General features: G+C 39.6%; 2 protein-coding genes across 2 annotated transcripts in view; one reads left to right on the forward strand and one right to left on the reverse strand.

Moving 5' to 3' along the window:
* LOC139715500 (uncharacterized) overlaps positions 1–10,522 on the forward strand; it is a 37,218-nt gene extending 26,696 nt beyond the window's left edge. The window contains exons 3-8 of the mRNA XM_071627070.1: positions 1,795–1,907; positions 2,877–2,958; positions 4,591–4,650; positions 7,702–7,783; positions 9,322–9,535; positions 9,999–10,522. Of these exons, the coding sequence (XP_071483171.1) occupies positions 1,795–1,907; positions 2,877–2,958; positions 4,591–4,650; positions 7,702–7,783; positions 9,322–9,535; positions 9,999–10,439 (992 nt within the window). The 3' untranslated portion in view covers positions 10,440–10,522. The remainder of the gene's footprint in view (positions 1–1,794; positions 1,908–2,876; positions 2,959–4,590; positions 4,651–7,701; positions 7,784–9,321; positions 9,536–9,998) is intronic.
* Positions 10,523–20,285: 9,763 nt separating this feature from the next.
* Positions 20,286–27,547, reverse strand: LOC139715466 (uncharacterized). Its single transcript, XM_071627039.1, has 9 exons — positions 27,296–27,547; positions 25,806–25,914; positions 24,698–24,841; positions 24,074–24,282; positions 23,238–23,338; positions 22,560–22,785; positions 21,916–22,041; positions 21,085–21,234; positions 20,286–20,363 (listed from the first exon to the last, which is right to left on the reverse strand). The coding sequence occupies exons 1-9, from the start codon at positions 27,545–27,547 to the stop codon at positions 20,286–20,288; spliced, it is 1,395 nt and encodes a 464-aa protein (XP_071483140.1).
* Positions 27,548–27,821: the final 274 nt, after the last annotated feature.

A 27,821-nucleotide genomic window follows, 5' to 3' on the forward strand; every position in this document is an offset into this window, starting at 1 on the left:
CCGATCCGTCACTGATAAAAAGGTCAATTGATGGAAATATTTTGTTCATTATTTCAATACGATGTTTTATCAGAAAACAAAAGGAAAAACGGAACATCGATACGAGAGTAGGGTATTTGAACAAACCATGTTGTCATAATAGGAAAACGTGAGTATAACACTGCAAAAAGTCCGGTGTTAGATAGTGAACACCGAGCTGGTGTTAAATTTTCGGTGCTCACTTATGGTGTTAAATTAACACCTGCGGGTGTCATTTCCAAATTCTAAACTGTTTTTGAAGAGTTTCTTAGTAACTGCACTTCTTGTTGATTTTTAATTTAAACAAGACGATCAAGAATTTTACATTAAAATACTAGATTTTTGAAAAAATGTGAAAATAAATTTACACCAAAGTAACACCAGCTGGTGTGGTCCCTTATTGAAGCTGGACGGGTGTTAAACCATTGATATTAACACCAGCAAATATCAAATCAACACCATGTGGTGTCATTTTTGAATTAACACCAGCACAGTGTCAAAATAACACCAGGTACAGTGTCAAATTCACACCACGAAGTGTCAGGTGAACACTTTTCAACACCATCACAGTGCATTTTTAACACCTGTGGGTGTGGTCCTTTATTGAAGTTTGATCGGTGTTAGATTTAACACCCGTGGTGTTAAATCTAACACCGATGTTTTTACAGGGTACTGTTACTTGTTATAGCAATTATTTCAGTTTACCATTTGTTTTTATTTGTTTATTTGTTATTATTATCATTTTTTTCTTTTGACCAAGTTTCCCCCATAGTACATAGTAGTAGGAGAAAAGAAATGTTAACGTCAGTTCTGGAAACGGTCAAGGTTTATATGGCAAACTTTTTGCACTTCATATCAGCCACCATTTTTTCCTATCTTTTCAAAAAGGCACGTCTCCCTTATTTCCCTAATAACATCTACATCTACATTTCGAGGAAAGCGTAGGCTAGTGAGGTGTGTCTAATTAGGTCGTTCTGTCTGTGTGTCTCCGTGTGGAAGGCAATTAACGAAGTGAAGAATATCTGTGAATTCACATAGCTTTATCAGTCATCAAGCATTGTATTTACACATATACGATGTATGTATTCATAGGATATATAAGATATACTGTATATATATATATAATATGCATGCATTGTGTTAAATGGTTTTCGTTGTCTTTCATGAAATGATGAATACGTCAACCTGAATCATTATGTAAGATTAATCCTCTTTCTGTCGAGGGTCAGTGTTATCTTCCACATCTCAGAAGAAAAATTGTAGTTGTATTCCAAAAACTACATGACAGCGTCAAAGAGGCGCGGTGTAACGTTATCATAATGTACTTATATGGTGCATGAGAAATATTCATGGACTATGACAAGGTAATGACACACACATATCGTATCAGATCAGCCCTTTTCAAGTTACGTAAGATGTTAAAACTGAACGTAAATCCGTGAAGTGCTCTCCTTGATTTCATTAAAGAAGATGCAATAAATCCTCGGTTGTTCAATTGTTACTCTTTCCTTTTTTTTTCGCTGGTATTACGTTCTTACAAAATACTGTTCTCAGCGTTGTTTTTTCACTTCACATACGAGAAAAAATATTGCAGTCACGGTGGCCTGTAAACATATTCATGGAGCTTTCGCAAGTTGAAACGGCGGCAGGCAACTTCAGGCTGCTGTTGAATATTCAACAGCACGCTTATTGCCCCCCAAATCCCAGGTGACTGTTTAGACGTCATTTGATCCATCACTTTGTGACGTCATTCGATTCGTTTCCTCACCCTTTCAGTTCATCCATCTTGCATGAAATACTCCAAGCAGCTTGCTGAGCGATCGCGGCTATCGCCCTGGCAGTGTATCGATTGCAAGACGTGTCACGTATGCGAAGACGCCGGCGATGCGGTGAGTCAATGTTGTGTATTCGTTAATCCAGCCGCCAAAGTGCTTTTGTTTAAAAAGAAGCGCCAGTTGGTCCCGTAATACATAAGTATATTATAGCAGTTAAACATGCAAACACTTAAGATATTCTGTTACTGCGCAGACTTGGTAAGATATCAGAGATTAATGGTTTGTTCTCTGTTACCCTGTCAATATCTCTGTCACCAATTAGTGCATGTGAAATGTATTTTGTGCTTTGTCGAAAAAAAGAGTGAATATCAATTTTGCTATAGATATGATATAATTGCGAGCATATATACAATGTACTCTACATCTAGGCAGACATAAACATGATTATAAATATTATTTAGTCTTTTTTTCTACACTGACATTAAAGATATAAACGGATAGTACGACCTATAGTTGCAGTCAGTTTCCTTCAATTTTCATTAAAAAACGCACACGTACACACAATCGAATCAATAATCCTGGCTAGGCTGTATTACTATACATTTATGTATATTTTTGATTTTCAAGTGTTTAATGAAATAAGAATCTTGGTCGTTACCATCTGATTATAATAGCAGAAAGTAGATGATGTGAGGCAGCTTTGCATTTAGTGTGCCAATGATATTCACACAAGTCTTCAAAAATTCAAATTTACTATTTATTATGAGTTATTTCTATTCTTGTTAATATGAGGTGTTTGCGATTAAAACGGCTTAAAGACAAAGAAAGTAATAAGAAAATATGTGATTTTTTTATCATAACTTCAAAAACATTTCTTGTTATGTAACAAGTGAGTTATCACTGTTTATTAAAAGCAGAAATGCGCGATTCATCTGAAATATAAACGGCAAGAAAAAACCCAAACAAACAGACATTGAAATGTCGTTTAACTCTATCTGCACGTACAAATTCTAAATCTTATGTAGATGTATACTTTCTACCACTTCAGTCTTGATAATTATCGATATTCCAATTCTTCTTCAGGACACGCTTTTATTCTGCGACTCATGTGACAAGGGCTACCACATGGCATGCCACAATCCCACCGTCGAAGAGAAACCCAGCGGTAAGGAAGCCCAAGCACGAAGTCAATGAGGATGCATGCAATTGTTGTGTCTACTTTTACATTCTTGATTGCGTGTGTGACAATGATTGTGTATCTGTTGCGCCAACGGGGAAATCCCGCTGCCGTTTTGCCGTTTGTTTTATTTCATATTTATTTGTTTTGTGGTTTCATATTTCTTCGGTGAGTGATGGCACTGCGAAAAAAAAAATCAATTTCATTTTCAATTTCAAGTTCTTTCTGCGACTTTGTTTGTTTTTGTTTTTGTTTTAATACAAAGTACGAGTAAAAAGAGAACAATAACACAGTGATTTTTGTAAAATTGGATTTTCTTAGGGAAAACTTAATTTTCCAAACGAATTCGATGAGATGCAGTAGATTGTTGCATTTTTTTTTTTATGACATGTTCCATGTTGTAATACGACTGAAAAACCTATTTTTTATAGGATTAAAAATAATACAAATTACATTTCGGCCACCTGTATTATGGGGAACACAAAAAAGTATGTGTGTTTGCCGAGGAGGTGTTCTGCCAAATATAATCTCTCACATTGTATGCCATATCAATGTGTAATACATTCTCCAAGGCCCTCACCACATGACTTACTGTAAGCCCCTGAAAAGATGGATTTCTATCGTTAATCATTAGTGCTAAACGTGAGTGGGACACACTCACACTCCACACAGCAGCTCTTCACGACGTAAAGGACCAGATGCAAGTTCGTGGGCGATCGCTTTCTAGTTAATCTAACAATGATTAGCATGGTATGAATGATAAACAAACTTCGCTGCTGCCCGAAATTTGCGATGAAACAACCATGTAGGCAACAGCAACGAAACATACTAGTAAATCCTGACGTTTCTTGCAAGTTAGAACATCCAAATGCTCAATGTTTTGAGTGCTTTCATGTGCACATCAACTGCCGAACGTGTGAAAAAAAAAATGGCGTGTTGATTTTTGTACTTAACTTTGCAAACACGTTGGCGTTCTCTTATGTATAAAAGAGAGCATTTAGATGTGATTATGATAATGCACGTTACTGCTGTAAGATAGTGCCAAACGCCCTGTGAGACAAAAACCCGGGGACGGAAGCAGATTTGCCAAGCATTTACCAAGCATTTACCATGTTCTCTTATAATCATATTATATCAGACATTGAGAGCACAGAGCACGGTTTAAGAAGTTGTAAATTGATACGGTTTCCAATACAGCACGTGCACAAGGGAACTGTCAATTAAGACTTCTCGATATGCCGTTAAGCATGGACATTAGGTCCCGTTTACATGTCGCGTGATTTTTATGCCTTTTCGGTGTTATCGTTGTCAACTTGACACGTACTTCACCCCAAGAACTGTGGCTCAGGATAAATGTCTGTCTATCTGTCTGTCTCTCATCTGCTCTCCTGTCAGGTTTCATTTTTGTTCTTTCTCCCTCCCCCATCTCTATTTCTCCCTCTCTCTCCCTCCATCTGCCCCTTATCCTTCTCTCACTCTCACTCTCACTCTCACTTATTGTCGTCAGATGTCAATATGGCTGTGTATGTTTAAGGGTGTAACAGTATTCGGAGAATTAAACTCTTATGCCTCTTCTTCTTCTTCTTCTTTCTTTCTTTCTTTCTTTCTTTTTTGCTACAGGTAAATGGGTATGTGAGCTGTGTGCCAGTGAAGACATGGAGGTATATAGCAATAGTACAGGTGAGAATGATATCGAGAGACGTTTACTGTCTCACCCGACCCGAGAGAATGAATAAGCCAGTTCGAAGTTCCACTTTGCGCATGAGTAGAAAAAAGGGTTATTCGTACCCACGGGCATGTTGGTTTTTAAATTCACTGTAATAAGCATCTGTGATGTAATGATTATTCATGTAATTCTTATAAATGCTGTTTGCCAACACACCCACCTGACAGCATAAGTGGTAGCTGGCAATATCAATAAAAAGAGATTGTTGATATATTCAATGCAAAACAATGAATGGATGCTTTCCCAAGTGTCAATTGACGGGTCATTCTGGTCATCTGGTCCACGCAAGTTCATTCTTTGTTTGAACAGGATTGATGAATCCCATAATGATTGTTACGTAAAGCTTATGCATAATAATGTCGCTCTGAAAACGAGGGAAGTGCCCCAAACCGACTGAGAAAAAAAAAGAAAGGTCATTTTTATCAATATGCCCTTGAGCTAGCTCCGATCTGGCTTATTCTATTGTAATGCATCATCCACATGGTATACTATGCCTTTAAACTTGATTATGCTAATTTGTGCGAACGTGTCGTTTGCGAAACAAGAGTAATAACGAAAGTTTTGAGACATTGTCTGTAAAGACCTTGAGAGCGAGTGAAGTTTGAGTGTCTCTAAAGTGACTGTCACGTTGCAGGGGACGAGAATGACGAAAGGCTTTTGCATCGACCATACAGATAGCAGGGGCGGATCCAGGAATCCCGTGAGGGCGCCTGTACAAAAAAAGAAAAAAGAAAAAAAAAGGTGAATGCATGACTCCAAATCATACAGGGTGAGAAAGGTGACCCATTTTAAAAGGGTGCCGCCATGGTTCTGTAGATACGACTGTGAACACCTAACGTAGAGTTTCGGAGTTCGAATCCTATCTGGTAGGCCTACTTTATGGCCTTAGGTCCTCTGACAAGATGCTTTACCCTCACTGTATACGTCCCCGTCGACATACGTGTATGAATGGATGGTTAATTGAAAACTCGCGGGAAATAATTGTGACAGCTAGGGCAATATAAGGAGAAGAATGTTTACACTCGGGAGGCTTTTCTTGGTTTTAAGAACGTATTATCATCGATTTTATTACTACCTGTAATCAACTCTTTTAAACTCTGCGAGTGTACATTATACGCAGGTACATTTTGCACGCATAAGCACTGACGCACGCCGTCCTAGCGTGGATCGCAATTCGCCAGTGCACACGCAGAATGACGTTACCGCACCCAAGAGAAAGGTTATTGTAAACACAACACGATATACTCAGCAAACGTGTGCATACACAGACGGATGGAGATCTAGGGGCAGCCAACTAAACAGCAGTTTGTCTTCGCAGCTCTTAAACTTTTCACAGGTCATGGTATACATAACTCGCATGGAGCCAAAATATGTATTTTTTTTTCTCGCACCAACGCGCATGAAAGGAACGCATTTCCCTGCACAACTATAAGTGTTTGTAATCAGACATACCTTTGAAAGAGTCTTTTAAGTCTTTGTAGCTTTGCGATTTAGGGAAAATGGTATCAATTGTACTGCGCGTATTAACCCTAATCAGGCTGGGGGGGGGGGGGGGGGGGGGCGGAATCCGCCCCCCCCCCTCGACGTTTCGCGCAATATCTACGCAACGCGATAAGCTCCCGCCGCAATGTTTCATGACTTTTTTCTTTCAAGTATCGCGCAACTTTTGAGACCCAAATTGTTGCGCCCGCGCGTACCGTTTTGACGCGACGCCCGTTCGAAAAAAATTTGTCAACCCCAAAATTGCTCCAAAACGTGATTTTGTGTACAAATTCAATGCAAATTGTGTTTTTTCAATTAATTCACATAAAAATTCACATCTTCACTTAGAATGGCCGAAATTAATTTATTTTAGCATAATAATGCTTCGAAAAATGTCTGTGACAAATTTTGGCAAAAAAAACAAACAAAAACAAAAGGTCAAAAAACATAGAAATACATAAGAAATTCAAAAAACAATAAAATACATAAGAAATTAATTTCGATACAGATTTTTTTTTATCCTATGTCTCAGAAGAATGATACAAGAAACATTTTTAAAAAGAAATTAGCTTAATTGGAGCATTAATAAGTGATTTAGAGCCCAAAACTGATTTTACGCATAAATTACAATAATTAATTAATATAAAATATAAGAAACATTTTTCGGAGAAAGCAACCATACATTTTGATAGAATACGTCGCGGGCGTCGCGTGTGCTGATTTTCGGCGCGATCGCACGTTCCATAGGCGAACCTTTTCAGAGCTCTACTGACTAGGCTTCTGGGCTCCTGCTCCTAAGCACATGAATGCTTTATTAATAATTAATGGTTGATTGCCCTGGGCACTGCTAGTCTGAATTCATGGTAAAGGGTAAATTTCATGCACATGACAAAAATAAGCACATGTTCTCATGTGCTTGCATACATTTCATTGCAGGATGAATAAAGACTAGCTGTGACAGTGGAATTTCTCATGAATATGTAACAGAGCATTCCAATCCATGGCCATTGTTCAGGACCATTGTCAGGGTGTTAACGACACACTGCCATACACACCAATTGACCCCTGTGCAAAATCAACATTTTGTACAGAGGGTCGAAAACAGAGCAAAATCTGAAACCGAACTTCAAAATAAATCTTGAATTTAATGGAACCGATTTATGCTATCATTTTTAAATTACCTCGAACAAAATTGTACACTTTTCAGCTATTGCTCATATTAATGTCAGTGTTATGTGATATATAGTTTTTGAACTATTAAGGATCAAAAGTAGGAGATGTTTTTTGTAACACCTAGTACATGGCCTACATCTTGCGTCTCACAGTGTTTCATCCAAAGGCCAGATAATAAGACTGTGATGATAGCAATATTGAAAAGAAATGGCATTGAGGTTATTCTCCGATGATGATGATTACATTGGCCATGTTACCTGTTCTGAATGTGACTGCGACTTACCACTCTCTCTCTCTCTCTCTCTCTCTCTCTCTCTCTCTCTGTCTGTCTATCTATACGATATTTACAGACGAGGATGGATCCCTTGCTTCATCTAGCGCCAGTATATCTTCCCTCCTGGACGACAAGGCGGAGAAGAGCCCTGACCAAAAGTGAGTTTTTACTATCAAGTGTGTACGAGGTCGACAAATTTTACCCCCACCGGTCCCTCACCCAAGGTTCTGTCACAAGGCCACTCCGACAATCAAGACGATTAAAATACGTAATAGCAACTTGTCGGCCCGGTAGGGGGGGGGGGGGGAAGGAGGGGAGGAGGGGGCAGTTACCCCTGAGATTTTACTTTCGTCAAGGAGAATCCGGATGGGACCTCAGTCATTCCATCCCGGCTATGATGGATATTGAGGATACCACTCACGCTTTCATGTCAATCACTATGATACGACACCAGGTGATTGCGACCAGCGGAAGGATGACCATAATTCCTTCGGCAGTTTTCACCTTGGACATTGGCAGAAGGACGAGGGGGGGGGGGCATGGTTAAGGTGACCATAGGGACCCGTAAAAAGAATTAAACTAGATATAAAATGGCTCACAAGTCAATCTTGTTTTTCTTTTTTTTCCTTTCTTTAATCAGAGTGGGAGTAATAGATTTGACTCTTGCATCTTTCACTTCTATGATTTTCATTTTATTTTATTCAATTATTGTTTTCGTTTTACCTTTTCTAGGGTCGTTTTTTTTTAATCTATATGTAGATGCTTTTTAATGTTGCCTTTAATTCATCCCGATTGTACAGGCTGGCAATTAACACTATATTTTAGAGAGCGCACCTCACCTCCAAGAATAGATGCAGCGTTAGATATTGGCGAGATTTGTCGTCGAGTGGTTTACCTCTCAATTTATGTTGAGGGACGATTATTGAGGTCAAGAAAGTTACTGTATCATTTAAGAATATGGCATTGCGTAGATCAGAGGCATACCTCTTCCCTGTAACCACTTTTCTTGTCGTGCATTGTTGTTGGTACTGGTGCTAGTGTTTTTATTCCTCCGCCACGAAGTGTCACAGCAGGCATTATGTTTTCGGGTTGTCTGTCTGTCCGTCCCTCCGTCCATAATCGATTTTTTGGATAGCAAAACTTAAGAACCGTTGAAGGAATCCAAATGAAATTTGGCATATGTATGTATGAGTGGATAAAGCTGCGTTAATTAACTTCTGGGTACACACGTTCGAGGTCAAAGGTCAAAGTCAAATTCTTTGGATTTCACTATGTCCTCATATCTGTGCAATGCCTGAACGTATTTTAATGAATTTAGTGTATATTACCAGGTAAAGATTCACTAGAGAAAGTTTTGGGCAGTGGTGTCAAAGTTCAAAGGTCAAAGGTCAAGAGAAAATACTAAAGTTTGGCTTCTCAATATTTCTGAAATGGCTCAAGTTATCTTCATGAAACTTAGTGTATATGCATGAACTGTCTGACAATGTTTTGCTGGAGAAGTCTTAGGTTATGGTGTCAAAGGTAAAGAGTCAAAGGTCAGGACCGTGTGAAAACACTGAAACTTTGTTGTTTAATGCTGATATTACACAATTTTCTCCATACCTTGGAAATTGTGTTAATTGTTTGCGAAGATTCATGTACTTAAATACTGTTCGGTGGAATACTAGTAAACGAAACTTTTTCAACTCCGCCCAAGGTCAAGCCCTACGTCGGGCCAGGTATCCCCAGACGTGGCTACCCCGAACCAGTCCATGCCAGCCAACCTCCCTGAGCAGTCGGCCCAGAGCCGAACCAGCAGCCCGACCAAAGACAACCTCTCCACTCATCCATCCACGTGGTCCCTCGATGATGTCGTTAGATACTTCAAGCAGAGGGGGTATGAGGAGCAGGCTGCGTGTTTCAGAGATCAGGTACAGACTGAAAGCCAGCTTTGCAGTGTAGACAAACCCTATACCAAGGAGATGAATGTCCTCTGCATTGATGATGACGTCATACATGTACCGTATAAGTTCGATACATTCTTCACGTCAATTCACATGTGGTAAATTTAAAGTTTTAAAGCACATAATAATCATTGAATATAGTTCTGACATGATTGTGGCATCATATCAAAACCACATTTACGTTCTGTTTTCACGTACTGCACGAGGATTTTTTCCCTTTACTATTTCGATGTATTACAACTAATACACAGCACAGGTAAGCGTTTTGTAGGCAGAAAGATTGGAATCATTATTTGTTATATGTGGTTAGGAAATATGCATGAGATATATGAATAGATCCGTAAGTGGACCACTGAAATCTCACTTTGTAGATAGAAGTTGATCAGTGATTTAGAGTTCTTATCCTGCTTTTTTATATTTTCTTCTTCAGGAAATTGACGGCAACGCCCTCCTCCTACTACGTCGATCTGACGTCTTGACCGGTTTGTCATTCAAACTCGGGCCCGCCCTCAAGATCTACAAATACGTCAGCGAGCTTCAGCTGTTCCATGCCAAGAAACCTATCAACGGATTCGCCAAACCAGCCTTATCAAAAACCACAACGTTCCCGCCCCATAGCAAGGTCCAACCCGCGAGAATATTGACTCCATCCACGGCAGCGCAGTCAGCGAGCCAATCACCGTCGCCCGCAAAATCGCCGTCATCAAGTGGGGCAACGCCTCCCAGTACTATGACACGCCCTGTAGAGGTATCTCAGCCAACGGACGCCTCAGCAGCCACCAGTGCATCGGCGTCTTCCATATTAACCACGCCCGCTGAAGCAGAATCGGTATCGCAGACGTTATCACCTTCGAAGACGAGCCAATCGTGAGAGAAACTCTACGCAGATAATCTTTGACGACTTAAGTAGTCATACACTCAAGAAGACGAAGACACATGAAATCAATCACTCGGAAACCTTGTGGTTGTATGTACGAAAGCACACATACCCGTACAAACCTGATATCTGCTGTTCCTATAATTCTAGGATTTGATCGCTGGACTATAGCGATGTGTCCTTTGGGTTCTGGCAAAGAAAGCAACTTCCGCATGCAGATGGACCGTCAGAGTATATATTAAAGAATGTTTATGTAGTTTATGTAGTTTATGTACTACGATACACGATGAAAGTATTTGCTAGTTTGTGTTGTTGAGACCACGACATCTCTATGTACTGTTTAATCCTATCTGTGCCATGGACTTTGGACAATGTGTACAGCGCTGTTGGGTTTCCTGTGCCAATCGGCACTCAAAGCTCATAAAGTGTTAAAGATCCCTTGACACCCGTTACAATACATGTTGGCATCTGCTAATGTGAGAAAATCGATAAACAGTTTGATGAAACCAGGCATCACGAATTTTAAATCGCTGCATTTCTCATCCCCCAAACACAACTCTCTTGCCTGCCTTGATGTCATCCACAGTTAGCATCACAATTATATGCCTTATGTCATTGTATGTAATGTACCTGACATTGACTAGTGCGAAAAAACCCAAACAAACAAGCAAACAAATACAAAAGAAGGACAGTTCTTATCAAAATATGTGTGACAAATTCCACGATTAAGAGTATGGCAAGGACATTGATGAAGGGACTGACTGTGCTATGCAAATTCGTGTTTACTTGTGTTGATTCATAATACCGTGATCAGTACTTATGTGGTTATGATTAACAAAAACACAGAAGTGTACCTTCCCCTAGATTGGGCATAACTTTAACGTTTCCGTGCAATATCTTTTATTAATCAGATTCGTACTTTACCAGTGATTGACAGTTTATGTCACTGACAGTATCTCTGTCTAGAGAGTTTTGTTGGTGCATCCATGTAATCTGAAGAAAGATAGTAGAAAAATAATTATGAAATATACGGCACATATTTTAGATCTTTTGATCACATAAGTGATGATCAGGGCATTATGAGTCAATACAACTCAACACGCCTTTGCATTGCATGGTCTCAATCCTATTTTCTATTGTGAACTAATGTACCTGGTTACGGCAATGTGCATCCCATTAGGTCCTGTTATGATCTTTTCAATTGACTTCACTGTTGATGACATCACAAAAGGCACGGAATAGTTTTGGGGGATGAAGTGTAGTGACTTCAAATAAAATGAAAAGCTTCAGTATTTCCCATACATTTTTTTTTGTTCAGTCAAGCAATTCTTGAACTGTGATATATGAAGACATATTATTCTCAATATAAGTTCTCTTGGACACAGGAATTCGATGTCAGGAAGCCTTTAAGTAAGCAAACCGTATCCATAAGAAAACTGATGCCAAGATTCCTAAATGATGTAGTCAGACTATAATAGGTAATTTCCTTGAAAAAAAAAACACACTATTGGCACTTACACCTCAAAATGAGAATGATCACGTAGTGTTGGATTACTGACGTATGGAACGGTCCAAGTCAAACATGTATTGCCTCGATTGATGAAGCACAAAATAACGTACCGCAGTGAATTGTTTGTGAGACAAATTAACGCGATTTGCGTTTGCTCAATTTTGCAACACTGGACCCTCATTGTTGTCACGTCGTACTAGTAGTTGCATGGCCACACACGCATAATCATGAATTCTTGCACGGGGACACACTGTACAATGTACAAAGTACACTCTTTTTGCCTGCAAGAGATGGCGGATAGTTTACCATACATTATTCTGCACAACACGCACTCTAAAGGCATGACAGTGTACATGTACGTTCACACTTGGCTTTAACCTTTTTCTTCGGCCTCATGATGTAACTCCACAACAATGATATTGTATGGTTGCATTCAAGATCACATGGTTTGATGTATAATAATGAGTAGGCCTATATAGTCTTAAGTTGAACATACCATTATGACTGCGTACACCAGTAGGCCTAGATGCCTGATATCTTAATCGAAAGTGAATTCAAATTCTCATAGAGACAATGTATCAGAGGCCAAGATTGTTATATTAATGCGCGAGAGAAATTCTATATCTGATTGCATACCACATTCAACATCTGAATAGTATGAATGTGTGAAAGTGGTGGCACACTATACGACTTTCGGTCACTTGACCGACTCTGGATCTGAAATAAACAGGCGTGTTTATTCTGAGGCTATTGTGATTTACTTCGGATCCAAAGTCTGTTAGTTGTATAGTCATGAGTCGTATTAGTGTACGGCGGCCTTCAGGTGTTGCATAATAGAGCTAAGGATTAGCTAGTAGGTTCCTAGTCAATAATTTGTAAGTCAGGTCGGTAAAGGAGAACCCCCCCCCCCCATGATTTTTCAGACTTTTACATTTGAACAACTGTAAATTGGTTACACTAGGTACAGAATTTCAGAATTTATAATGATTGGGACGAGAAGTAAGAATGTTTTCAAAATGTACAACAAATCACAATGAACAAGGATGATGACATGGTAGCTTCGGCATAAGAATGCTTGGAGTAGGGGCCGGGCTTTTTGGGGTGTTCTGTGGCCGGGGGAGGGTTGATTCAACCCCCCCCCCCCCCCACCCCCGAGATCTCGGCCGTCGATCGCGCAATCGCCATGAAAATTGGCACATGCATTACCTGTGGCGTAATCTACCAAACTATACAATAAGAAATTGAAATTTTCATTACATTGATTAATTATGCTAATATATGCATAAAATCTTACATTTTGCTCTAAATCAGAAAGTAAAGCTCCCAGAATCCTAATCTTTGGTGATAACATTCTTTGTAGCATTCTGAACAATGTGCTTGGAAAAAAAAATCTGGTATCAAAATTAATTTCTAATGTATTTTATTGTTTTATGAATTTCTTATGTATTTCTTTGTTTTTCAACCTTTTGTTTTATCATTCTTTTTCACGAAATTTATGACAGAACCTATTTCAAGCTTAATCATGCTGAAATTAATTGATTTCAGCCTATGAAAGTGAAAATAATCATATCTTTATGAATAAGGTGAGAAAACTCCATTTGCATAGACTTCATACACAAAATCACGTTTTTGAGCCATTTTCGGTCTGACAGGCATGTATAAAAGGACGTGCAGCGTCGTAACGGTATGCGCGATTTTTTTCGAAAATAGTGTCAAAAGTTGCGTGAGACTTGAAAGTAAAAAGTCAGCGAATGGTGCGGTCAAAAAATTTCGCGCAGCGGAATAGTCGCGAAAAATGTCGGGGGGGGGGTGATTCAACAACCCCCCCCCCCCCCGCCCTTTTAGGGTTAAGGAAGCAGAACAAAATATGAAGACATGCATACATTCTACACAGGACGCTGAACTTGTTAAGGAATTGTGGTGGAATTACATTGCTACATTTCTGAAATGTATGAGCTTCCTATGTCATCATCCTTGTTCAGTGTAATTTGTTTGGGGTTTCTCAGAGTATCGGTTTCTCTGCTCAAGGACCACGATCGATTCCACAAATCTACACGTGTATCTGTCGATCTAGGGCCTACATGATATGAAATTATAGTAATCGTCTGGAATTCCCCTTTAAATGTGAAATACAGAAGAGACCTTATAAGGCAAGTCGCTTCCCCTGGGCGTACCATAGAAGGAAAAGTCTTCCGAGAGTGAATAACGGTGCCTCAAAAGTGGCGTCAGAGGGTGCATATCAACCAAGGTCCACCTGTAGGGTGCCTACGGATCAAGGTTCACCTCAGTCACGCTGCAGGTAGCCAACTTTCTGCTTCCCTTTCATTATGCTGCATCCCTTTTTCTATTGTTGTGAACATTATTATTGATAAATGCTGCCATTAAACTCTGGAGAACCATCTCATCTTCTTGAATTAATACATAGCTTCAGTTCTGCGGATACGCGTGTTGCCCTATCAGAGTCTACGAAGTACTTAGTAGTCAGTCATTTGACCGTCCCTTTGGGGTCGAACCAGTTTGCACATAATTGTATTTTGAGCAGGGGCTTGTGGGCAAGGAATGCGCGGACAGATTAAACTTTCATGATCCTTGGCAAGGCTCCTCAGTCCAAAATTAAAAGGCACCTACATGAATCCGCTCATGACCACCATCTCAAAGAGCTGTATACACTGTACGCAAACGGCTTGTGAGTGGGGAAGACAGTGTTAAGGAACGTCGGGGGGGGGGGGGGGGAGTTGCTCTCAGACAGATATGATACACACCCGTGTCCAAACACCTCAGAAAAGGACCATGAATAGCGTATCAATTGGCACATCAAATTTCCACCCCTGTAAGATACAAAAGACGTCACACCTGTAAAACACCTTGATTGGCGTTGCCAGGGGCGTCACATACCCTGACTATCGTATTTCGTTCTGTTGCCATACCAGAAATGGCGTTTTGATTAAATGCTTCTTAGGGCTATAGGACCTACTATAGTTGGTAAATAACAAAAAATACAAAATAAATACAAAAAAGGAATTCAATGAAACGGCTGCCAGATTTAATTCTATCTAATGCAAAACACTTTATAACTTTATGTCCTTTATGATTCAAATTAGAATTTCTCCTGTAGAGCGTGACATCTGATCACTCGCTTTAGATCGTGGGATAATGGATAGCCAATGCATTGAAGTGCAATTTATCGATATGTCCCCCATATATTACCGGAATGTACGTCAATGACAGGCAGGAAGTACAGAACGTAGATAGTGCGTCCATATTTGAGCGGATTGAACCATTCTCAGTGCATGGGTCGAATATCAGTGAGAGTATGAAACGCGTATGACAGGGAATCGAAGATCAAATAAACATATAAAAAGGGCACTGCATTGATGATTTCATTATTCTTTACAATTTTCTTTCCGCGAATATCGAAAAACTATTATATGAAATAGGACCCCTAAATGGCGATATAGAGAAAAGTAAACACCCCTTTTATAGGGAAAAATCGACGACGCCGTATGTCTAAAAAGCATCTATAAACATGTATCATATAACATACTCTATACAACGCTAAAACAAACCTTTTATGACACCTGTTTTTTCGGACGCGGGAAGTTAGCAAATCATATGCCTATCCATGGGGATTGACCCATTTTAATATACTGTGTGTCTCTCTCTGACTATCCGTTGTCCCCGCTGAATTGATTGATATCAGTGTCTGTCGAGATTTAGTTAGTTTGGACTTTCGCGGTCTTTTTTTTTTCGAAGATGGAGGAAATTGTCTCAGTACACACAGGTGCAGCACAATCCGTTCCGATAGGTTCTGATTCTAAGTTGATAATAGTCATGATAGTGAGTCGTACTGACATTTTTTAGCACACTTTCACTATGTGTGTACGTAGTAGATGAAGGAGTTTTTCTTTTCTTTTCACAGTTACTGATTCTAGCAAGCGCGACTCGGCAAGTGTTTACCAAGCCTAAGTGTAGCACAAGCGTTTCGTGCGCAAAGCCTTATTAACTCCTGAAACATTTGTTTTATATGATTAATTTTCTTGGCTTTATCTATATGTTTTTGACGTTTTTACAATAACCTCCTTCGCTTGTCAGTGTTTGCCGAGTTTTTAAGGAGACATGAACTGTTCTTCCATCCACACACAGTCCAGCTAAGTATAGTTTGCACATTGGCTCTTTTGAAATTGATGAGAGATTTAATACCTCAAAGTACGTTTGTATTTGTTCCACAATACGTGTGTGTGTGTGTGTGTGTGTGTGTGTGTGTGTGTGTGTGTGTGTGTGTGTGTGTGTGTGTGTGTTTACTCGAACATGTTTGTTGTGCGGCTTCAGTGCTTGTTTTCTGCAGCCCTATATTGGCACTAGTCAGTACTGAACTGTAGGGGAACTGTGGTCTAGCGAATCATAGACTTTTGACTCTAAAGAATGAAGGTCGCGAGTTCGAGTCCCTCCAAGTGCTTGGATTAGATGTTTGAATCCCGGTTTGAACCCATGATGTCTCTATCTCTAAATTCAGGCGTAAATTACACTGTAATTGGTACCTGGCTGTGCTGGGGTAATTTCTGATGGCAGGGCCTTCTTAAAGAGCAGTGCTCACACAGAAGAGGTTATACAAAGTGTAGATAAGACCACATTGGTTGTTTGTAATTGGTTGTTTTTTGTAATTGTTATTGTTATTATTCAATTATTAATATGATTGGGATTATCATTATCGTAATTTTTATCATTAATACTCTGTTCTGATGGCCTCTCATGAATGGATCCTCCAAGAATTGTTTAACAAAATGGTATACACCTCAAACATTAGAATTTAGGTTTCGATTCTGCCTTCAGACTTAAGTGAATGGTAAATCCATGACATTGCAAAGACACTGGTTAGAGAGATGTCTTTTCCAAGTACGTAGCACAGTATTCATTAGCTACAATAATTACAATGGTGGACTTTTTGTTACTTTGTTCTGGGTCTTCATCAGAATCGTGCCAAACAAAAAGTAGGCCTACACGTTTAAATAATACTGACTTGACTGATGGCGTAGCTCCTGGAGATGGGAATCCCCCCCCCCCCCCCCCCATACACACACAAACACACACAACTCATTTTTGTTGACCAGAGGATTTTCACCCGCAATTTTCTCCATCAGCAACACAAATAAAATCCCAGAAACAGCAGCCATTTATAAGCACATGGACTTCCCCAACAACTCCCATAAGAATAAATCAAAGTAACAAAATAACAGAACAAACCAAACCAAAATAAACACACCCACAGACACACACACACACACACACACACACACACACATGCACGCACACACCGCTAAGTCTGTGGATTCGACACTGGTATGTCGGAAATTACCATGATCCTGTGTAGAGTGTGAACGTGGTGTGTATTACCGGATGTCGAGTGGAGATGAAGGTTATTATTACGCATTAATCTAAATGAGATCAGTAATATTCTACGTCACTCTACACTTGAATTTCTTTACGAGACTAGGTTTGAAACCCAATGAATAAAATAACGATTAATTTATAAACTATGCTCTTGATATCCGAGTCACTTCTTCCAGTGCTATATACTGTATAACATCAGATAAGATGCAATTATGATGCATGTTTTGATACATTGTCGTCACTGTAATCTGCTTAAAGGGGATTGCTAGTAACTGATCAGTGGGAATCAGTGGGAATGCTGAGGGATGATTGTTCCAATACTTGTGGGATTCATTTAAGAGTACATTATATATCTGTTGTGTAAAATTTATTTGCTTCAAAATGGTCTCATATTCACAGACTGTATATACAGGCATGCTAGTCTCGAAACATATTAAACTGCACATTACTTGAAAATGAGACCATTTTGAAGCAAATAACTTTTACACAACAGATATATAATGTACTCTTAAATGAATCCCACAAGGATTGAAACAATCATCCCCCAGCATTCCCACTGATTCCCACTGATCACTTACGAGCCATCCCCTTTAAACAACAACATGCTATCAAGTGTTATATTTGTCCAGTATCCTACTTGACGCTGTAATTTGTTACATTGATTCGATGTGAACAACTTCATCGCTTCTTGTAATCAAAATGCCTTTAATGGGTCCGCATTGTCATTGATGGAGAGGAAGTATGCATATATACATATATATATATATATATATATATATATAATATATATATATATTATATATATATATTATATATATATATATATATATATATTTAAATATATATGTATATGTATATGTATATGTATACATGTACATATAATATATATCCACTCCAATATCCATCAGAAGCCCATTTTTCCATTTAGCCTCGAAGAAATTGTATCAGATTGCAGGTCTTTGTACACATCGGATCAAACTACGATACTTTCTTTTTTAGGTCTGGCTTTTGAAACTTAAATGAAAAATCGTTCATTTCTGAACAAAAGATGGTCTGCCTTTATCACCTTCTGTTAGGGCAACATGTCACAAAATGGAGATGTCAAATTATTTCCAAATTATCATTATTATTATTTTGGCTGTTGCTGTTGGGCAGCAAGGCTGTTATCACACTACACATACGTGTATAAATATATTCAAGATCATTGCCTGCGATGATAGCACATAACATGTAGGTTAGACATAACTCAAAGTCATTTCACACCAGAAAAAAAAAAACAAACACGGCTAACATTGCTTAAATCACAAACCACTCAGTTACACAGCAACCGTGTACGATCTATAGCTCTCTTTATTTACTCGATTATAACTTCAACCAACATTCAACCTAATTTTGAAAGCATTTTATGCCGTGAATTGAATTCATCGTTTCCGAACAGAATATACACACATCGTCTAAGTCACATTAATTACATGTGAAGAAAAAGAAAATGCGATACTTATTGCCAGCAAGCTTTGCCGCAGACGAAAAAGGAAATAGAAAAACTGAACAAAAACAAACATAAATGAGAAATAAAAGGTGGAAAAAAGGTAAGGGAAACCGATAGAATAAGTGATCTTATTCAACTAATACTACTTTTAAATGAATTTTGAATGTTTGTGATCGACATTGAATAAACCACTGTATTATTTTGCATAACGTCTATTATAATGTCATTGGTAATGTAGAGATTTCGTTACACTTAATCTTGTACACACATACACCATTTCAAACTTCATCGGCTTGGGAACTTGCCAAATACACAGGCTTCGCTTTTTTTTGCAAGTCGATTTGCCACATATTTTACATATCCATAAAATCTGCCAATGTCAGTTGTATCTAAAAATCTCACTCTCTTTATAACAATATAACGCATTACTGAGTATTTGGAAGGCAAAGTAATTTTGGTAAATGAACTTGACATGTTTGTTTGTTCTTGCCTCTTTCAATTTCAGTGCTGTATATCCTTGTTAATTGATTGTTTCTTGGTATGTGATTCAGCTACGACGGCGAGCAGATTTGTATATATGTATACACAGTGGCTTACCATGGCAAATCGCTGCAGATCAAGTTATCAAGATTACCTAATTTACGTGAATGTAAAATGGTGTAGAGAAATTGGAAGTGGCTCTCTGGGAGACGCTCTGACAAAAGACAGAATTTACAGAAGCTTGCATCAAACATTCAGTGACTCTGTTATCTCTAAATTAACATCAGTCATTATTACATCTGATAGAACGTACTCCTTAACTTTCAATATTCACGCAATGTTATTCACAGAGAATTTTCAAGGACGCCCTAGTTTGATGTATATAATAAAAATTAAATTCAGATCATCATCTTTATTATCACCATCATATTATCACACAATTTTCGCAAATCTCCAATTCGTTCTCTCTTCACATTTTGAATAACAAGTTTTCGCAAAATTCTTTTTTTTTCGCGTCTATATCCACATAAACCTCCCTTTCTGCACTGCATATCAGACACGTCAAATTTCTTACCCGAGATTTGTAATGTGCAGTGCCTTGAGGGCTCATCTGACCTCCTATACCCTGCAATATGCCCTATATCACAAATTTGGTATAAAATGGGTGTAAGAATTTATGCGACTCCGTTGTTAGAGTGTTTTTAAACTTCTTAATCAATCTAACCAATCAGATTGTGCATCCAAGCCTCAGTGATCCACTCGATCCAGTGCACCACTCTGTGTTCTGTTGAAAATATACATGCAAAGACTTGCCTTTGACGTGTCCGCGATATTTTCGCGGTATATCCTCCCTTTGCAACCACAATACTCGACTTAAGTATACACTCTCATCGAAGATTCCCCAGCGAAAACGGCGAACTAATTATTCTTTTGCAATAATGCGACGGCGACCGCCTACCTCTTAATCGTGACATCACGGAATTTCCTCCTTGCCCTTCGCCCGTGGTATCAAGATTCCAAAGACAGAGTGAGTTGTCGTAGGAAACCGAGACTGGAGGTAAAAAGGGTAAGTTTGGACAGTGCCAAGAAAAAGTAAGCAAGCGTTTGTGACGGATTTCTTTTCTGGAAAGTCAAAAGGGCAGTTTAACTTTTCTTCAGCAGATTATATTTTCCGTATGTGTTTGAGAGTGACATTATTCAACATTTCCCAAAGACAGGGCAAGCAGGTAAAGACATAATCAACATAAGCAAATTGCGTGATGGGATGAACCCAACACACATTAATGATAATGACGTAATCATTGTCATAACATTAATATCTGTACATTTCTGCATTTATTTGAAACATATTAGTTTAACAATGTTCTAAATCGATTATGCGTCAGATTTAAAACGGTATTGTCTCCGCTTTTGAAAAGATGCTAAATATACCGCGTTAACATCACCCGTTATATAAAGCATATATAATATAGACAAGGCATTCAAGCCGGCTATGCTCTTGAATAGGTCATGTAGGAAGGACGTGATATCCAGTCAGTATTTCGAAATGTATCCTCATAATCAGATCAGTTCTTTCGACTTTGCAAAACTTAAATCAAAAGCACATTAGTATTGACTAGTTCACATTATGAGAAAGAAGATAGATGAAATGGATATTGTCGTAGCTTAAACATTCGCATACATGCCCTGCGTTCTCCTTCTGGGTCAATCTGTATAAAGAAAGGAATGACGCCGAAAACGACATTGTTACCTAATTGTGACGTCGCTCTCACAAGCGCCAAGTTCATAACGCTGTCCGAGTGAAATCGCAGCGCCCTACTCGGTCGCAGCGACGGGTACTTCCAGAAGAGGATGTTGTCCGTAGTCGAGGCATGGCCCGAGATCAGTTCGTGCTCGGCTTCGAACCACTGCAGGGACGTGATCTTGAATCAGTAAGAGTGAGACGAAAGGGGAAAAAAAATCAGCTACGGAGAATGAAACTTTGATTCCTTAGAAAAGGCACTGGTCTGACGATGAACTGTGTCAAGGTGTATGTCACATCATCCCATTGGTAGCACATAATGTCTTATTCGCTGTACAACTCCTGGTCGAACTTCCTGAACAAACCAAAATAAACTATATAAGTTCGAAACTGTCACCATTATGACTAGCTGTTTGCCTGATTGCTAATTCGAATGCGTTCAGTCGGATGATATGAAATCACGGCTGCAATAAGATTTTCCCTTGCGATAGATACTGCTACGGCCAATTAAGCCTTTGCACAATTCCGCCACTATTTTTGTTATCATCGTAATTATGAGCGTATAGTTTATGTCCACAAAATGTGAACAATGAATGTGCCAACGAAGTTACATCAGTTTTGTTTAGTACATTGGTATTGATTATGGAGTATGATGAGGTTACTTAAAAAAAGAGATCATGGACGACTGCCTGCGAGATCAATTGTGTCTAATACTCTTGACCTATAATAGTTATCATGTGACCCACAACACGTGACTCTCATCGAGTTGCTCTCGTCACGTAACTTCGTCTGTCCATTACTGTGACTGGGATGTAATAATGGCAGTGAATGACATACAAGTATGTCGAAACCTTTTCCGAACCTCATTTTCAACACGTCGCTCCTTGCTCTTCAGGCCGGTGATCAGGTTCCAGAATTTCATAGTGGGTTCCTTTTTCGCGTTGCCTGTTGCCAGGAGACCCGGTTGCCATGGACACCACGACATTGCCTGTGGGAGGATACAGCTTCACGATTGAATCATTTTTATGACGCATGTTTTAAGATGCTCATATAAAATGAGAGATAAAGTGAGTCCATAAACCTGCAACAGCTCACTTTCCAACGATTATGGATAGGCCTTTCGCTACTTTGTTTATTGTCTGCGTGTTGAATGAGTAAAAATGGGGGAGAATCCTCGCACTCGCAGTATGGCTGCCGAATATAATACATTGTATTGCCTTTTGAATGTGTGCTCGTGATAATCTTTTACATACAGAAATTTTCAAAAGAGAGGATGCCCTATCCAAGCGAGGAAAATTGACAGAAAGTTGTGGCCCTCTTAATAACCCACTGCAATTCATTAGTATAGTATTGTATAGGTATGACTGTATACAACCCTAAAGCTGTATATGCATGCATTTAGGGTCAAAGGGGGAATGTGCATCAGCTATACTTCCATATCAAACGTGTGGCCTCTAGTACAACTTGGCCGGAAACTGGAGAGCAGCTATGCAACTTTTGATTTACCGTAATGGGGCCAGCGTGGGCGTTCAGAAACTCATGCAGCGGCTCCCGGGGCTGCCGCCTCTCCCATATCATCAGATGGCCAGATGAGTCCCCGGTAGCCAGTAGATCGACGTCCTTGTCGTAGTGGCATGTGAGTACGGCAGTGTCGTGTCGCTTGAACGTGAACCCTGGCTTGTGGGACCGGATGCGAGTGTCGTAGTGGTACACGCCACCGTCCCTGCATCCACTGAAATGTCAAGCGATGAAGACGCATTATATGCCGGCATTTTTGCGCATTTATATTTGCGTGTAACTGAAATTAATGAAATACGTGTCCTACATTCATCGAAACAGAAATTCATTTCAGACTTGCGGTTTAATGCCATGTAAATCAGGAGCCCATTCGGTTCAGAAAGGGGTTTGCTACGATGGAAGATGCTACAATCGCAGTTACCATGGTAATAGCTCAAATACTCACATTTCAGTTGTTGCTGCATTGATGTTGTCAAAGAGACTCCAATTATTGCTATCTACAATATTAACAATAGAAAAGATCTTCATGAAGGGATGCATAAGTGCAGAAGGGAAAAAATAATGGCCATCCCATTTTGGGGAGTTGCAGAATTCAAATCGACACATACATGACTCCGCATGCAAGCACCATCGAAGGTGATTAGCTCCAGAAAAGTCCAAACTCACCACATCAGGCCAGTCCTGTTCCACTGCAGTGAGTAGGCTGACGATTCGAGTGGGACCATGTCATAGTGCGTGCGTATGATGGAGTCGGGATTGCTGAGAGTCTATGGAACATGGAAATAAAGAATTAAACCACAGAACACACACACACACACAAAACACAGAAAAGCTGCATGGATTCATTAAAAAAAAATGACACTGTGCGAAGGTCCAAATCGCTGTGTCGGTAATTTTCACAGAATTGTCGTTTTGGTTTTATTATTTTATTTTGTTTGTTTGTTTGCTTGCTTGCTTTTTACATTTAAAAAAAATTGACCCAGGGCGGGGAAATTTTCAATGAAATAATTATGTGTGATACTTGTATCAAGCTTTCGCGATGATCTCCTAACAGACCATTATTGTCGTACAGTTGTATTACTAGTATGTAACGTAGAAGAGAGAGTAGCAGTTTCACTGGTTACAATATTAAGTATTAGGTCTATAAGGCTATGATGATAAAGGTGGCGATATAACTTACGAGGAATTAGGCTCTGTTGTACTTAAGAACGAGCAGAATAACAAAATAAAACAGAACAAACAACAAGAACAGGAAGCAATTGGGAACAAAAAGAATGACGATCATCAGATCTAGAAGGAGAGGAGAGGAGAGGAGATGCAAACAGCGAAGAAAAGGATAAAATGAGAAGTTTCGAAATGCAGAGGGAGCAAGGACCAAGGAGGAGAATCAACATTAATGTGTGACGATCGAACGGGGCAGAGGTATGGACGCCGATAATTTAGTCATTAGTCATTAAGCATTAGTCATCAGTTAGTCACAACATCACGGTTTGCGAACTCACGACGACTGGCTTAAGATGTTCCAGAGCCGCTGTCGCAACCAGAGTGGCGTCATCGTGCCACGCCACGCAGTTGATGTGGACGAAATCGGAGCGCCTCTCCGGCTCGTACACGACCTGGATATCCGTCGATGGAGGGTGCCACGTGTACACCACCTGCTTAAAGGCGAAGACGAGCTCGCCTCGTTGATGGACGTCGATCATGTTATGCACTGATGAAATGGAGAGCGAGAAAAAAGAAAAGTGATTCATTTCTATCAATGTTAATGGTCATTCCGACGAATCTAGGAAAAGGGTCATTATCTATTACATGTATATGATTTTGTTCTTAGAGAGCAATATGAAAAGTCATAAGGGTTTGTGGTATGTTTAAAGGTAGGAATGCATTTTATATTCATATAAACAATCAAGCAGAAACGCCTTTATCTCATCCAGGCTTGGACGCAAATTCCATGATAGGTCTACACGATAGAACTGTGCGAAACCGTGAATAAAAGTTCACAAAACAAAAAACTAAAGTAACGTCAATCTTGTTGATAGTAAGTGACTGTGAAGTTATAGCATGGCCATTGGAAGTGCTTTTTCTCGGGGTGCAAGCAATAGGGATTATTATAATGTCAATCATACCTGCGCTTTTCTCGATGCCTGGCACGTCATAAATCTTTTCTGGTACCGCCCTCAGCACTCGCCTGTCGAGCGGTCGGCGACTCCCTTGGCTAGACTCAGCATCTGGATTGAAGACTCCGAGAGGAGGTTTGGTGTCCTTGGGCTCTATGGAGGAGGAGGAGGGGGGGGGGGGGGGAGGAGGAGAATTGCGAGGAAGAGGGCGAGGAGAAAGGATACGAGCAATGCTTGACATGCTTGACATGAAGTTTGCAGATAATTTCAGGGGATGTGTGAAGATGACCAATCGGTGAGAGGAAGAGCTAAATCGGAAAGTTGTCATGGTTATCACGAACGTAACTTTCTCAGATGGGATGATGAGATTATATGCCCATACTGGCCATACAGTAGGACATTAACATGTTTAAAGAAAGCATAGAAAAAACACTTGTAACTTCTCCATTTTGTTTACAGATGGGACATTCTGTCACCATGATGCTTAAGAACATTGCCATTTTTGTCGCATTCTTTGACAGATCAGATTCTAAAGGAAATGTGTATAAATTATGCTGAGAAAATTAAGCGCATAATTTTTTACACAGGACAAAAACAAAATTCTCGATACAGTGTATGTGAATTTGTACAGCTACACGGTACTATTTTTACAGTTGGAATAGGGTTACATCTGATTGTCAGAAAAAAGAATAAGGATTGTAGACTAATTGAAGAAATACTTGACTACTTTTTTGTGAACGCTTTTACTAAGAACACACATTTGAAAATAACTGACCGAACAAAACCGCTGATTCTAAACACGCCCTGGGAAGTTTTACCGGGTTTTATCCTGTTTGTAGAAATAGCTCATTCAATACGTGTATATGACTACTGTCATGACTGTGACATGCATGTTGAATAGTGGCAATTATCAATTTCCTTTCGAAGTTGACAAGGTTGATATAAACTATTGTGCAATTTTACACCCACTTCCTGTTTGCAAAACAGTTTGCTTCATGCTTCTCTTGATAAGCATGATATGGGAACGTGAACTTGACTCAGCGTATAATAATGTATAGGCTACCAATAGTCATAAACCGCGATGATTCCGAGATATTGGACCAGTGTTGGATATTACCTTTGCTTCTCAATCGGGGACAAAAGCGCAAAATCTTCTCGTTTTCTCCCTCGTAATTGCTGAAAAGAAGAGATGCGACCCGATTGCCAAAGACGTCACCAGCTGAACTCTGAAGACAGCGAGATTTAAAGCACAAATTCATCCAAACATATGTGAAAATATAAAGTAAAAAAGACTATAAGAATATAAAGAGAATTCAATATATTTTCAGATTTCCAGTAAAATGAAAGAGCGCTTGACTTGTCTTTTTCAGAAGGCAGGGTCAGCAATGTTACCCTTAACATGTGTCAGTAACATGTCATGGCAATGTATACTCTTTGTCAAAAAAAAAAAGACATTTTGTGAAATTCTCCTATTTTGTTTATATCGTTGTACATACATGACGGCACAAACTGGAATCATTGCCTCTTGTTCTCTCATATATCATTTTCGATCTTGGCACTTTTAGTTGTAGTTTGTAACTTTCAAACTTCGATCCCATACCAACCCATGAATGACGTTTAGAAGTGGGTTTCACTGCATACTGTGAAATGCTCCCAAGCATAAAAGCCTACCAATGCATCGCACCTGTCTGAAAGTGTGTCTTCACTGGTGATGGTGACATCAGCAAGTCAGTAAAAAGTAGCTCTTACTACGTCACTATTACGTCACCCGCACGTCTGTTTTCCGTCCACGTGATTTGCTTGCATCTTAATTTAGTTATGCGAATGTCATATATAGTTTAGATGTCACTTCAATAAACAAAAAGTAGTGTATATACCATGGTTCATACAGATGAACATGATCACGTGAAACATTCTTGTTCCGTTTTCCCCATGAGAGAACGGGTGCACCTCACGAGTTCGACACCCACGAGTCATGGCCCATGAGCTCGACACTAGGCAAATAAGACCCACGAGTCTGACACTAGGCAAACAAACCCCACGGGTTCGACACAAAGCAAAAAGGAGCACGGAACCGACACATTAAACCCAATGATGTAATGATAGTCTCGTGGGCTTTTTCGCCTATAGTGTCGGACTCATGGACCATTTTTTTTTTCGCCTAGTGTCGGACTTGTGGGCCTTGTTTGCCTACTGTCAGAACTCACGGACCTTATTTGCATAGCGTCTGGCTCATGGGCTGTATGACTCGTGAATTCTATTTTTTTTTTCAATGTCGAACTCGTGGGTCGAATGACTCATGAGTGTCTGTCTCGTGGGATGACCCCGAGAGAACATTTTCGCGTAAACAACCCGCTATATTTATGTGTTCAAGATATGGATTCTCAATGTAATTCGACTATCCCATATCACTATAACAGCAGATTATGACTTTTGTTGTCGTCGGAGATAATTAATCGAATGTTTTGATTTTAAGTTTGTCATGTCCCCTAGGACTATATGCCAGTCATCATGTAATTAATGTTCAGGTCGCCCTGTGGAAAATACAATGATTTCAAAATAAGCATATTAAAAATTACAATCCGAATATCGACTACAGGTTCTCACGGAATCGTTCAAGCTGCTATGTCCAGATATGTCCAGAGCGTCCAAGCAACTGTTCGACGTCGCAGTCGAAGAGAACGAGTCGTCGGAGAGGTCACTCAGGTCCGTACTCCCGTGTCGATGTCGACCCGCCGTGTTCGAGGGTGTCCGCGACAGCAGAAACTCGGCAAGGTCGAGATCCAGAGCCCCTCGGTTGGGGATGAAACGGTCCAGAATGGATGGGACCAGCACGTTGGCGTTTATCGCACTGGACATAGTCTGGTGTCCTGAGAAATGGGACCGCGTCTGTGGTCATGAATAGCAATTTTATTGAAGATGAAGAGTTGTTTTTTTCCTTTATATTGGATGATTGTATGTTTTGATTTTTTGACAAGTAATGCATAACATAAGTCGGACAAACAACAATCTCGAACAACGAATACTATTGCCGTAGGTCCTTTCTCGAACTGTGTCGAAAGGCCACCTGCAAGTAAATAGCAATTCGAGGTTTGTGTGCGTGAGGATTGTCACAGTGTGCGTCTACCATTAG

This window comes from Diadema antillarum, unplaced genomic scaffold, assembly GCF_040938485.1.
Source record: "Diadema antillarum isolate AM-2024a unplaced genomic scaffold, OU_Dant_1.0 scf00000049, whole genome shotgun sequence".
In the NCBI taxonomy this organism is placed as follows: domain Eukaryota; kingdom Metazoa; phylum Echinodermata; class Echinoidea; order Diadematoida; family Diadematidae; genus Diadema; species Diadema antillarum.